This window comes from Erinaceus europaeus, chromosome 5 (assembly GCF_950295315.1).
Source record: "Erinaceus europaeus chromosome 5, mEriEur2.1, whole genome shotgun sequence".
Lineage (NCBI taxonomy): Eukaryota > Metazoa > Chordata > Mammalia > Eulipotyphla > Erinaceidae > Erinaceus > Erinaceus europaeus.
In genome coordinates, this window is record NC_080166.1 from 49,174,126 (window position 1) to 49,188,749 (window position 14,624).

Genomic DNA, 14,624 nt, shown 5'->3' on the forward strand with positions numbered 1-14,624 from the left:
ATTCTCCAATAAATAAATTTGAAAAAAAGAGGGTTCTGAGCCCCAATTCCATCAGGACCCAGAGAGAGAAGAGGAAAAAGAGAAGGACATTTGGATGTAGTGATAGGATTATGTGTAGCTTGGAAAAGAAGAAGGCAGCACCTTTGGAGGGGGCAACTATATACAAATATAGACAGACAGTTGTAGGAATAACAGTTAACCCGGATATCTAGGAAAACTGCTGTAGCTTAATTAGAGAAATCAGAGATTCAGATCACTGGTGGTGGGAACAGTATGGAATTCTATCCCTGTTGACATGTAAGTTTGCAAATCAGTATTAAATCACTAATGAAAAACAAAGACTTGTTTATATCATGGGGGGAGGAGGCCAGAGCACTGCCTCAGCATATGTGGGGCTCTGTGCCTACAAAAGTCCTTGCTCTGTTTGCTGAGTCACCTCCCCAACTGCGCCGGTAATTTTTAGATCTATTTTGTACTGTCTTTACATAGCAAATAAAATAAAGCCACCCAAATTTCAAATAAGAACAGAAAATTATAATCTAAGTCTATATTGTGCTGATAACCAAGTGACCTCAGTTATTTTCTAACCCTTCTTTAAATTCTGTCCTTCTTTTCGTTCCACAGCACTGCTCAGCTCTGGCTCAGGGTGGTGCAGGGGACTGAATCTGGAACCTGGGAGCCTCAGCCATGAAATTCTATTTGCATAACATTGAGCAACCCCTCCCCCATTTTCTCCTTTATTTAAAGATACATTTTGTTACAGGAGGGTTTCACATGAGACAGAGACAGAAGTCAGAGCAACTCTTTTCTCTGGCCAAAACACTTCCTTCTTAAAAAGGCTTAACATTCTATATGTACAGTCTACTAGACTTGCTTAAAAGAACTGCATATAAACTATTTATATTTTTTAGTTAATTTTTTTAATATAGGGGCAAGTGGGTAGCACACCTGGTAGAGGATATACATCACCACTAGCAAGGACCCAGGTTTAACCTTTCAGTCCCTACCTAGAGGGGTGGAAGCTTCACAAGTGGCAGAGCAATGATGCACCTGTCTCTCCTTCTCTCTGTCTCTCTGTATTAAAGTAAAAATGAAGGGAAAAATAGGTCCCCAGAGAGATGGAGTCATCATATAGGTAACAAGTTGCACCTGGTGGCCGTGTGTGTGTGTGTGTGTGTGTGTGTGTGTGTGTGTGTGTGTGTGTGTGTTACTTGAAGTCACTAGAACGCTCTTCAAAGAAACATTCAAGATACAAGTTTTTATGCAGATGATCGCAACAGAAAATGATAGATGTTTACTGGTAACTCCTTTGCTCTATGCACTGCTTTTAGCACTTGACCTGTAACAACTCATTCAGTCACTTATACATGGACGGACATTAAATTTTTTCCCTACGCCTCAGGATTCTAGTAGGGCTGGTCAAATAATCAAAGCAACAGCAAAAAGATGCATAATTATATACATTACATATGTAATTATACTGATTACACAGACATCAAATAAATGTGAATTTTAAAACCAGTGGATAAAAGAATGAGGCTTGTGTTTCAAGGAGAGAGATGGGAGACTCACATAAAAAGGGAACACATATGATAAAAACCAGATGCTTGTTATTAAATGATTAGCCTATCATACAAGTGAATTTCTCTGATATAAAAGTTCTTCCCAGTAAAACTCCTACTTCTGAGCAAAGTCCCCAATTTTCATTCTTCTAAGCAGGTAACAGAGCGATGAAAGTTTCTCATAAGCCTGCAAAGCCTCAGCTGAGTTCAGCTCAAAATCATCCACCACTGTCAAAGTAAATAGTCTTAGAAAAAAATTTTTTTCTGGCTGTTCAGGAGGTAGTACAGTGGATAAAGTGTTGGACTCTCAAGTGTAAGAACCTGAGTTCAATCCCCAGCAGTGCATAATATCACGCTGTGGCCCCCTTGTTTCTAAACATAAGACCCAATAAACCCTATGGGAACTGTTTAGTCTTTTGCCAATTTTCACTGTAACTGGGTCTGAGAACAAATTTATCAACTCTTCCCTGTTTCGGGCCCAGGAAAATAGCAGTATTAAAGTTGTACTTTGGGAGTCGGGAGGTAGCGCAGCGGGTTAAGCGCACGTGACGTGAAGTGCAAGGACCCGCCTAAGGATCCCGGTCTTCCTGTCTTCCTCTCCGTCTTCCTGTCTTCCTCTCCTCTCTGTCTTCCTCTCCATCTTCCTCTCCTATGTCTTTCTTTATGTCTTCCACTCTGTCTTCCTCTCCTCTCTGTCTGTCTTCCTCTCCTCTCTCCATTTATCTCTGTCCTATCTAACAATGACGACATCAATAACAACAATAATAACTACAACAATGAAAAACAAGGACAACAAAAGGGAAAATAAATAAAATATATATTTTTTAAAAGTTCTACTTTAAATTAGGAATAGTTGAGTGAGACAAAGTAGAAAGAGAAAACCTTATAACAAACAATTTCACTTCTATGTGGAACTTAAGAGTAAGCTGAAACTTGGACTGGGTATGGCATATCTCACCAAAGCAAAGGACTCCTGGGTGGGGGGGAGAAAAAGACCAGATGAAGGGACACTGGGGTCCTGGTGGTCTCCTAGACACACCAATTAAGGGGAGATAAGAAGCTGTGTCTTATGTGTTAAAACTATACTGTAAACATTAATCCCACAATGAAATTTTTAGAATTAAAAAAAAATTTTTTTTGGAACAAGAATTAGATACAGGATGGATGGTGGCACATCTATCTGGTTGAGCACACATGATACAATGTGCAAGGATACAGGTTCAAGCCCCTGGTCCTCATCTGCAGTGCTGCAGGAGTCTCTCTCTCTCTCTCTCTCTCTCTCTCTCTCTCTCGCTCCCTCTCTCGCTCCCTCTCTCGCTCCCTCTCCCTCTCTAACCTCTCCACTCTCCCCTCTCAGTTTCTCTCTATCTCTACCCAATAAGATAATAAAAATTTAAAATAAATTAAGAAATAACACTCATTACTTAAAAAAAAAAAAAAAAAGAAGGAAGGAAGGAAGGAGGGAGGGAATGGGGCCAAGGAGATAGTTGGATGTGTTGCGGCACAGGATGAACATTCTGAGGCCCAGGACTCAGGTTCACTCCTCAGCACCATCAGAAACCAGAGCTGATTGGTGCACATCTCTCTCTCCTCTTGTAACAAAAACAAATTAGGGGTGCAGACATGATGTGAAAAATCCTTGTATAAGCCAACAGACCACAAAAAAGGGCAGGAACAGCTATTCTCATATCTGACACAATAGACCTTAAAAACAAATAAAATTTTAAAAGGTAGGGATAGACATTACTTAATGCTCAGAAGATCAGTCAATCAAGAGATCTTAACAATTATTAACATCTATGCACCCAAGGAGAGGCCATCTAAATACATAAAACATCTACTGAAAGGGCTACAGCAATATATTAACAGCAACACACTAATACTAGGGGATTTCAACACCCCTTGGATGTTAGACCAGAAACCAGCAAATACTTAAGAGGAAAATACTGGCAGAACACTTTTCCATCTAAATTTTAAAGACATCTTCAGTGAATCAAATCCAATTACAAATAAATAAATAAGTGTAATAGTTGGACAATAAACACAAAGCAGAACTTGGACTAGGTGTGGTTGGGGGACAGGGAGAGTTCAGATCCTGAAACAGGATGGCAGAGGGGGACGCAGTGGGGGGGGGGGTTGCATTGTTATATGGAAATGTTATGTATGTACAAACTATTGTATTTTACTGTTGACTATAAACCATTAATCCCCCAATAAATTAAAAAAGAAAGAAAAATCCCTGTATAAAGCAGGCACTGCTGCATAAATATAGATAGATAGATAGATAGATAGATAGATAGATAGATATGTGTTTGAGACAGAAATCAAGACAAATATTCCTTTCTGATCCACTTCTGGACTCAAAGACCTAACTAAAGACATTAGGGATCTACTGAAGCTCCAATTCATGATTCTGTTTCCTAGCCTCCGAAAGGCCTCTACACAAATACAAAGAATTTCAATAAAACAGCATCAGCACTGCCTTTTCAGCCCAATGGTGAAAAGAAGGAAACAGATAAAAGAGAAACCGAAGGAAACTGTGAAGGAACACTGCTAGCTGTGCTATAAACACAAGAAGCCCTATACAAGTGTCTTTCTCCTCCAGAAAACCCAAAGTGATATATGCTTGTAGAAGGTTCAACCAGAAAACAGAATGTAATGGAGCAAGCAAGTGGGAGGAATTAAAATATTTCCTCTACATTCTCTTCTGAAAAACCTGGAGGGGGAGGGAGCTTCCAGCCAGACGATATGAAAATATGTTATTTGATGAAAAGCAGATACTTGCATTTTCTTTTCTAAAACAGGAGAAACAGTGCCACCCACTGACAGCTGCTAGTGAGAAACAGAAATGCTTAAATTTTTAAAGAGCAAAGGAAGAGAGATGGTCAAAGGAAGTCTTCCCCTCCTCTCTCCATTTCTCTCTGTCCTATCCAACAATAACAACATCAATAACAACAACAATAATAATAACCACAACAACGATAAACAACCAGACCAACAAAAGGGAAAAATAGCCTCCAGGAGCAGTGGAATTGTGGTACAGGCACGGAGCCCCAGCAATAACCCTGGAGGTCAAAATAAGAAAAGAAAAAAAAAAAGAAAAAAGAAAAAGACAGAAAAAATGAGTTCTTTCCTCTATCAAATCAAGGTCAATTCTGTTACTGCAAAACATTTTTCTCCCAACTGTTGATTCTGTAATTCATCACCTCTGAAAAGAACTTAATTTATTTTAAGGAAATAAATTGAAAGGAAAATGGAATATCAAATCTGTTGGGACACACTAAGCAGCAGGTGGTAGTTTTATACTCATCCTGCAATACTTTGCCATAGCAACTAATTCAACTATGAGCCTACTTTTTTTTTTAATTTTTATTTATAAAATGGAAATACTGACAAAACTATAGGATAGGAGGGATACAATTCCACACAATCCCCACCCCCAACCCTACACTTTTTTAAGTGAGAAACTAATTTAGTACATTCAAGACCATCTTTGCATCAAAGTAAACATACCATTAAAAGATTTTTCTGGGGGTCGGGCAGTGGCGCAGTGGGTTAAGGCACGTGGCGCAAAGCACAAGGACCGGCGTAGGGATCCCGGTTCGACCCCCCGGCTCCCTACCTGCAGGGGAGTCGCTTCACAGGCGGTGAAGCAGGTCTGCAGGTGTCTATCTTTCTCTCCCCCTCTCTGTCTTCCCCTCCTCTCTCCATTTCTCTGTGTCCTATCCAACAATGAACAACATCAACAATGGCAATAATAATAACCACAAGGAGGCTACAACAACAAGGGCAACAAAAAAAGGGGGGGGATGGCCTCCAGGAGCGGTGGATTCATGGTGCAGGAACTGAGCCCAGCAATAACCCTGGAGGGGGGAAAAAAATATTTCTATGCTGTTGATTCCTCCCAAAAATAAGTGGCTATTTTGTTAACTAGGAGCAAAACCTCTTTTTACCAAGAATGTCTTCCCAAATATGAAACCTTCAACTGAACTATGCATCTTTTATCCCAACTCCATTCAGAAGAGTCCCGTAAGTTCTATTGTAACCATGTTATTCTATCCCAAAAGAAAAGATGTTGTGGTCCGGGAGTTAGCGCAGTGTCTAAGGAACTAGACTCTCAAACATGAGGTCCTAAGTTCAGTCCCCAGCAGCACATGTACCAGAGTGATGTCTGGCTCTTTCTCTCTCTCCTCCTATCTTTCTCATTAATAAATAAATAAAATCTTTAAAAAAATAATAATAAAATAAAATATCTTTAAGAAAAAAAGAAGATGCTAAGAAAAAAATTTTTACAGATATCTTAAGTTCTGTATATCCTTCCAAAGCTTCTTTCTGAAATTTTGCATTGTATCACTTTGAAATCTAGCAGGTATCTAAAGGCAAGTAACTTCTATAGTTTATTTAGCAACTACTGAGTATCACCCAATTATATGCAATTTTCTAGGCTAAGTAGTAGGACTAAAACAACTAAAAACTACAATCTTAGAGGCCCAGGAGATGGTACAGTAGCTAGAGCTATAGACTTCAAAGCAAAAAGTCTCAAGTTTAATCCAGCATTGCTTGTGTCAAAAAGAATGATGTCATGGGAAGCTGGGTGGCAGCGCAGTGGGTTAAGCGCACATGGCACAAAGCGCACAGACAGGAGTAAGATTCCCAGTTCGAGCCCCTGGCTCCCCACCTGCAGGAGAATCGCTTCACAGGCGGTGAAGCAGGTCTGCAGGTGTCTATCATTCTCTTCCCATCTCTGTCTTCCCCTCCTCTCTCCATTTCTCTCTGTCCTATCCAACAACTGCAATGGCAACAATAACAAGGGCAACAAAATAGGAAAATGGTCTCCAGGAGCAGTGGATTCGTAGTGCAGGCACCAAGCCCCAGTGATAACCCTGGAGGCAAATTAATTAATTAATTAATTAATTAAAAGGACAGCATAATGGTTATGCAAAAACTCTCTCATGCTTGAAGGTCTGAGATCCCAGGTTCAATTCCCAGCACCATCCTAAGTCAGAACTGAGTAGTGCTCAGTTCTCTCTCTCTCTATATATATATAGAAATATATATATATATAATAAAACAAAATATTTTTAAATGAAAGGAAAGAAGTGGTGACATGGCAGTGTCCTGTGTCTTTTAAAATAATAAAAATAAATAAAGAGGAAGTAAAGAGGTTCTAGCTTAAACTTGAGGCTCTATAAGAATCACCTGGAAAGCCTACCACAAACACATTCCCAAGCCACACCCTCAAAGCAAGGATTCCTGAAATAAACACAAACACTTGAGACACTGTTTTGGAGCTCACAATATGACCTGGCATATTGCAAAATGCTAAGTTGAATACTATGCAAGTCACTGTTTTAGAAGGTCAAAACAAGAGTGAAAGTGCAAAAGCAACCAAATTCAAAAAGGAAGAAAGTCTTTCCAATGTTGCTAGAACTCCCAAATAAAGAGTTACCGGGGAGTCCGGCGATAGCGCAGCGGGTTAAGTGCATGTGGCGCAAAGAGCAAGGACCCGCATAAGGATCCCATTTCGAACCCCAGGCTCCTCACCAACAGGGGAGTCGCTTCACAGGTGGTGAAGCAGGTCTGCAGGTGTCTTTCTCTCTCCTCTCTGTCTTCCCCTCCTCTCTCCATTTCTCTCTATCCTATCCAACAATGACGACATCAATAACAACAACAACAATAAAACAAGGGCAACAAAAGGGAATAAATAAATATTAATAAATAAATAAATAAATAAATAAAAATAAAGTTACCAGTCCCGTTATGTCAAGACACTTCCCTTCACCTGCTTATATCCATCCATTTTAACTCCCTAATTTTCAAGTCTATATTCTTCTACGTGTATTAAGATCTGTCCCAGCCCGCCTGAACTACTTAGATAGCCTCAAACTGGTGCCATCCCTACCAACCAGCACCTCTCACTGAGAGCAAATTGATATAACTAGTCATATTACTTAAAAAATACCTCATAAAACTTTTCCAGGTCAATCAGAAAGAATGCATAGTCTTTCAATTAAACATCTAGAGGTAAAAGTATAGACACCAGGCTGGGGATACAGCATAAAACTATGCGAAAAGACTTTGATGCCTAAGGCACCAAAGGTCTCACCTTTAAATCCTAGCACTACTATAAGCAATGCTATGGTAAAAATAACAATAAGAGTAAAACTAAACCAATACATAGAGTACAGGCACTTTTACACAACTTTTGGGGCTCTCATAATCACGTTGCATTGACTTAAGGCACTTACATCATAAAACAGCTTTCTATCAGCAGCCAGGCGTTTAGAAGCCAGAGTCTTAGTAACATGATAGAAGGTAAGTAATGCTCTATGTTGTCGAAGATCATCTTGGACTTTCACAGATTCGATAAGAGTGGGAATCAGTTCCGGCCACTGTCTGGGACAGTCCAATCGTGCAACTTTGGCAATCAGCACTGCAATCTGAGTTGCAATCTGAAAGGGGGAAAGTTTCCATTATGGAAACAAAGCAATAGATAAGAAATGCATTTACACTTAAATGAAAATTACCGTTTTGGTTAATTCTACATCTGACTAAAGTGAATAAAATTTCACTGGGTGAGCGCTTGCAACAACGGTTCTCAATGTGTAGTATCCGATCTGAAGAGCCTAAGACTTTATTATTATTATTATTATTATTATTATTATTATTATTATTACTACTATTATTTTGAATGGGATAGAGAAAAATTGAGATGGAAGAGAGAACTAGAGAAGGAGAGAGGCAGAGAAGAAACTTGCAGCACTGGTTCCCCGCTTGTAAAGCTTCTCCCCTACAGGTGGGGACAGGGGCTTGAACCCGTGTCCTTGCATATAGTAAGGTGTCTGCTCTACCAGGTACACTAATCAAAATATCTGAAAACTTCCTTCAGTTTTTTTTTTAAATGTCTGTACAGTGACACTACAAATACATCTATCACTTTTTCATACTAGTTCAAAAACAGGGAAAGGTAATCATTAATTACCAAATCTACCAAAAACCTCAGCAGCTAGAATTGGATATGCAAAGCAAGAGTATCAACAGAAGTATGAAAAAAAGCAAAGTAAGTGGACATTATGTAGTAAGATGCTATGTTTAAATCAGAAACAAAACAAGTTTGTAAAAGCAGCAAAAACTAACAGAAAAAGATTGACTTTCTCACTAACCTGGTTTATTGGTTCATTGAAGTTGGTGATTAGCCCGGCACGCAATGATGACTTCTCCTCCTCTGACAGAGCACTGTAAAAAGGCATATTCATTATGCAAGAGGACGATACCTCACAGGGAATGCTGATACATCCTATTGCGAATTTTATTAAGACTTTCAGAAGCCTGAAAGGTGGCAAAGTAAGTACAGACTTGGATTTGCAAGCATGAGGTCCTAAATTCTGACCCTGGTACCACACATGCTCTGGTTCTCTCTCTTTATATTGAATAAATAATCTTTAAAATACTATCTTAGGGGGGTCAGGAAGTGGTGCGCAAGGGTTCAAGCCCCTGGTTCCTACCTGCAGGGGGAAAGCTTTGAGTGGTGAAACAGTGCTGCAGTTGTCTCTCTTCCACTCTATCACCCCCTTCTCTCTCCATTTATGGCTGACCCTACTAAATAAATACATAAATAAATAAGTAATTTTTAAATTATTTATTTATTCCCTTTTGTTACCCTTGTTTTTATTGTTGTAGTTGCTGGATAGGACAGAGAAAAATGGAGAGAAGAGGGTAAGACAGAGGGGGAGAGAAAGATAGACACCTGCAGACCTGCTTCACCACTTGTGAAGCGACTCCCCTGCAGGTGGGGGAGCCCAGGGCTCTAACCCGGATCCTTACGCTGGTCCTTGTGCTTTGTGCCACGTGCGCTTAACCCGCTGCGCTACCACCTGACTCCCTAAATAAGTAAATTTAAATAGGAATAATAATATTTCAGGGTTAGGTGGTGGCACACCTGGTTGCACATATTACATTGCACAAGGAACCAGGTTCAAGCCCCCAGTTCCCACCTGCAGAAAGGAGGGTTCATGAGCAGTGAAGCAGCACTGAAGGTATCTTGTCTGTCTGTCTGCCTCCCCCTTCCTTCTCAATTTCTTCCTCTACCCAAAATAAATAATCTTAAAAAAAAAATAAACTAACTGGGAGTTGGGCGGTAGCGCAGCAGGTTAAGCGCAGGTGGCTCAAAGCACACGGAACAGCGTAAGGATCCCGGTTCGAGGCCCGGCTCCCCACCTCCGGGGAAAAGCTTCACAAGCAGTGAAAGCAGGTCTGCAGGTGTCTATCTTTCTCTCCTGCTCTCTGTCTTCCCCTCCTCTCTCCATTTCTCTCTGACCTATCCAACAACAACAACAACAAAAATAGTAACTACAACAATAAAACAACAAGGGCAACAAAAGGGAATAAATAAATTAATTAATATTTTTTTAATTAAAAAAAAACTAAAACTTCATGAATAGTTACCACTATATAATAGTTACCACAATAGAGAGGAAAAGAAAAAAGAACAGCTGACTTGAAGCACTGACGCTCCAATAATGACTAAACAAACAAATAAAATGAGAAGCTAAAACAGGGAGATAGTTCAAAGTGTAATAGCACAGGACTTGCAAGCCTGAGGCCCTGGAGGTCCCAGTTCAATCCCCAATGTCACCATAAATCAGAATTAAGCTGTGTTCTCTGATAGAAATTTTTTTTAAAAAGGTGGTCTGGGAGGTGGCGCAGTGAATAAAGCGTTGGATTCTCAAGCATGAGGTCCTGAGTTCAATCCCCAGCAGCACATGTACCAGAGTGATGTCTGGTTCTTTCTCTCCTCCTATCTTTCTAATAAATAAAATCTTTAAAAATTAATAATAATAATGAATAAATTTTTTAAAAGGTATAAATCTTTTTTAAATGACTTATTATCTTTACTTATTTGATAGAGACAGCCAGAAATGGAGAGGAAGGGGAGTTAGAGAGGGGGGAGAGACACCTGTAGCTCTACTTCACCACCTGTGAAGCTTCCCTCCTATAGGTGGAGACTGGGGCCCCGTAATAAATCTTTGTAATAAAAAATAAATTATTTAAAAAGAAAATTAAGGGAGTCGGGCTGTAGCGCAGCGGGCTAAGCGCAGGTGGCGCAAAGCACAAGGACCGGCATAAGGATCCCGGTTCGAACCCCGGCTCCCCACCTGCAGGGGAGTCGCTTCACAGGCGGTGAAGCAGGTCTGCAGGTGTCTGTCTTTCTCTCCTCCTCTCTGTCTTCCCCTCCTCTCTCCATTTCTCTCTGTCCTATCCAACAACGACAACAACAATAATAACTACAACAATAAAACAACAAGGGCAACAAAAGGGAATAAATAAAATAAATATTAAAAAAAAAAAAAGAAAAGAAAAAGAAAATTAAAAGAAGGGGCTAGGTAGTAGCGCACCTGGTTGAGCTCACCTTACAGTGCACAAGGGCCCAGGTTCAAGTCCCCGGTCCCTACCTGCAGAAGTGAAGATTTGAGAGTAGTGAAGCTGGGCTGTATGTAGGTGTCTCTCTGTCTCTTCCTCTCTAACTCCCCCTTCTCTCTTGATTTCTGGCTGTCTCTATCTAATAAATAAAGATAATAAAAATTAAAAGGGAGCAGGGTGGTAGCGCAGCAGGTTAAGCACACATGGCGCAAAGCGCAAGGACCTGCATAAGGATCCCTGTTTGAGCCCCTGGCTCCCCACCTGCAGGGGAGTCACTTCACAGGTGGTGAAGCAGGTCTGCAGGTGTCTATCTTTCTCTACCCCTCTTTCCCTCCTCTCTCATTTCTCTCTGTCCTATCCAACAACAACATTAATAACTACAACAATAAAACAACAAAAGGGAATAAATAAAGAAAAAAGAAAAAAAGGAAAATTAAAAGGCAAGCTGCAGAGTGGGTGGATGTATTTTCACTACATATACCACAATCTTATTTCCAACAACAAATACATGAAGCTCCACAGATCAGTGACATAGCCCATCTACTTTTATTTTTATTTACTTACTGAACCTGGGACTTTGAAGTCTCAGGCATGACAGTCTTTTTGCATAACCATTATGCTATCTATCCCCACTCCATACATAGCCCATTTTTTTTAAGTGTACAAGTGTCGTGTCCATCACATGAGAGTGTACCCAAATGACTAGTAAGTGAATGAGATCATATTAACCATTCATCAAGAAAATACAAAATTTACCAATCATACCAGCATGGCTGAAGTGAAAAAACAGCTTAGGCCAAAATGCAGGTGAAAATGTGGAGCCAACACCAACATTCGCTGGCTGATGAAAGCATAAATTGCCACGAAGTTGGAAAACTGACATGGTCTACTAGAACTGAAACTATATTTGACCATAAATGACAATAAAATGCACGCTTATAGGCAATAAGACATGTGAAAGATGTTTGAGAAAAGTATTATTTTTTAAGTCAAAAACTGGAAGCTACCTTATGGCTGGCAAAATAGCTCAGTTGGATAGTATGCTGCTTTGCCTGTACCACAGTGAAGGAAACTTTAGTTCTGTGTTCTCTTTTCCTTATTCTTTCTCTCTTCCTCTCTCTCTATAATTTTTTTAATTAAAAATAAAAATAGGGAGTTGGGTGGTAGCGCAGCATGTTAAGTGCAGGTAGTGCAAAGCACAAGGACCGGCGTCAGGATACCAGTTCAAGCTCCCGGCTCCCCACCTGCAGGAGAGTCGCTTCACAAATGATGAAGCAGGTCTGCAGGTCTGTCTCTCTCTCTCTCTCTCTCTCTCACTCTCTCTCCCTCTCTGTCTTCCCTTCCTCTTTCCATTTCTCTCTGTCCTATCCAACAACGACAACAATAATAACTACAACAATAAAACAAGGGCAACAAAAGGGAATATTAAAAAAAAAAAAAGAAAAACTAGAAGTTATCTTGATGCCCATCAACAGTAGGATAAAATGATTACAGAACGTTCCTAAAATAAATGTTCTATGCATATCTATTATGCTCTATACTCCGTGCAACTAGATAACTCTCACAAATGTAACACCATAAAAAATTCTGACACAAGAGAACAAATAACTGATTTCCATCTTTATGAAATTTAAAAAGATATGAAACAAATTAAATCTGGGAGTTGGGCAGTAGTGGAGCAGGTTAAGCGCAGGTGGTGAGACAGGCTGGGAGTATGGATTGACCTGTCAACGCCCATGTTCATCGGGGAAGCAATTACAGAAGCCAGACCTTCCACCTTCTGCATCCCACAATGACCCTGGGTCCATACTCCCAGAGGGTTAAAGAATAGGAAAGCTATCAGGGGAGGGGATGGGATACGGAGTTCTGGTGGTGGGAATTGTGTGAAGTTGTACCCCTTTTTTCCTATGGTTTAGTGAGTTTCCTTTTTATAAATAAAAAATTAAATATATATATATATATATATATATATATATATATATATACACACACACACACATTATATACATATATCCCTGTTTCTTTAAATCTTACTCAAAGGCAATATCTTCAGTGCACTTTGAAGGACTTGGATAATTCTGGTTTTTCCTTGTTTCCTTTTAGGTCTATAAGAACATACAGAGCTATGGTGCCATCTACTGGAGAATAACGACTATTACTTCTTTAGTAAAATTGACAGTACTTCTCTATCAAAGTGCAGGGTGCACCTAGGTCAAACTGCCTTTCTGATCAATTTTATCACATGCAGTTGAGAAATATGCTTACTTAACCATATACAGAGTAGGTAAAACAGAATTTGATGATTACAGCATACACAAATGACTACTATCCCACCCCACCACAGAGGAAATTATGTAGACCAGAACTAATATCCAAATGGCTCCGAAATGACTTGAGATTTTTCTTCTCACTAACTTTAAAAATCAGCCTTCGAAGAGTCAGGCGGTAGCATAGCGGGTTAAGCGCACATGGCACAAAGCGCAAGGACCAGCGTGAGGATCCTGGTTCAAGCCCCCATCTCCCCATCTGCAGGGGAGTTGCCTCACAGGCCATGAAGCATGTCTGTAGGTGTTTGTCTTTCTCTCCCCTGTCTTCCCCTCCTCTCTCCATTTCTCTCTGTCCTATCTAACAACAATGACATCAACAACAACAACAACAATAATAACTACAACAATAAAACAACAAGGGCAAAAAAAGGGAATAAATAAATTAATTAAAAGAAAAAAATCAGCCTTCGGGCACATTCAGGCAATGGTGCACCAGGTTAAGTGCACATATTACGAAGCACAAGGGCCCACTCAAGGATCCCGGTTCAAGCCCCCTGCTCTTTACTGCAGGGGGGTCACTTCACAAGCTGTGAAGCAAGTCGGCAGGTGTCTCTTTCTCTCTCCCTCTCTATCTTCCACTGTCCTCTCAATTTCTCTCTGTCCTATCCAAAAAATCGAAAAAACTGGCCACAGGAGGAGTGGATTCATAGTGCAGGCAACCAGCCCCAGCAAATGGGTAACTCTACAGAGAGATGAAAAATGTTTCAATAACTGTACTATAGACCATTAACCCCCCCAGTAAAAATTATTTTTAATAAATAAATATTAATCTTGTACTTTTTAAAAAGATTTTATTTATTCATGAGAAATGATAGAAGAGAGAGAGAGAGCCAGACATGACTCTGGTACATGTGCTGCTGGGAACTGAACCTAGGACCTCATACTTGAGAGTCCAAAGCCTTATCCAATGCGCCACCTCCTGAACCATAATCTTGTACTTCTCTAAAGAAAAAAATAATTTAGAGTGGGAAAGATAGCATAATAGTTATTTAAGGAGACTCATGCCTGAGGCTTCCAAAGTCCCAAATTCAGTCCTTAACACTACCATAAACAGAGCAGAGCAGTGCCCTGGTAATAAAATAAAATAAAACAAACACGGGAAAAAAATTTCTAGGGTCTGGGTGCTGGCTCACCTGGTTCAGTGCACATGTTAACAATGCACAAGGACCTGGGTTCAAGCCCCCTTACAAGTGGAAAGCTTTGCAAGTGGTGAAGCAGTGCTGCAGATGTCTCTTTCTCTCTCACTCTCTATCTCCCCTCCCTTAATTTCTGGCTATCTCTATCAAATAAATAAATAAAGATTTCAAAAAAAAAA

At 40.1% G+C, this 14,624-nt stretch overlaps 1 protein-coding gene across 2 annotated transcripts in view; it reads right to left on the bottom strand.

Moving 5' to 3' along the window:
* IPO11 (importin 11) overlaps positions 1-14,624 on the bottom strand; it is a 191,280-nt gene that overhangs the window by 154,201 nt on the left and 22,455 nt on the right. For both annotated transcript variants that reach the window (XM_007516917.3, XM_060191289.1), the window contains exons 4-5: positions 8,726-8,798; positions 7,811-8,014 (exon numbers count right to left, since the gene is read on the bottom strand). In XM_007516917.3, the coding sequence (XP_007516979.1) occupies positions 7,811-8,014; positions 8,726-8,798 (277 nt within the window). The remainder of the gene's footprint in view (positions 1-7,810; positions 8,015-8,725; positions 8,799-14,624) is intronic.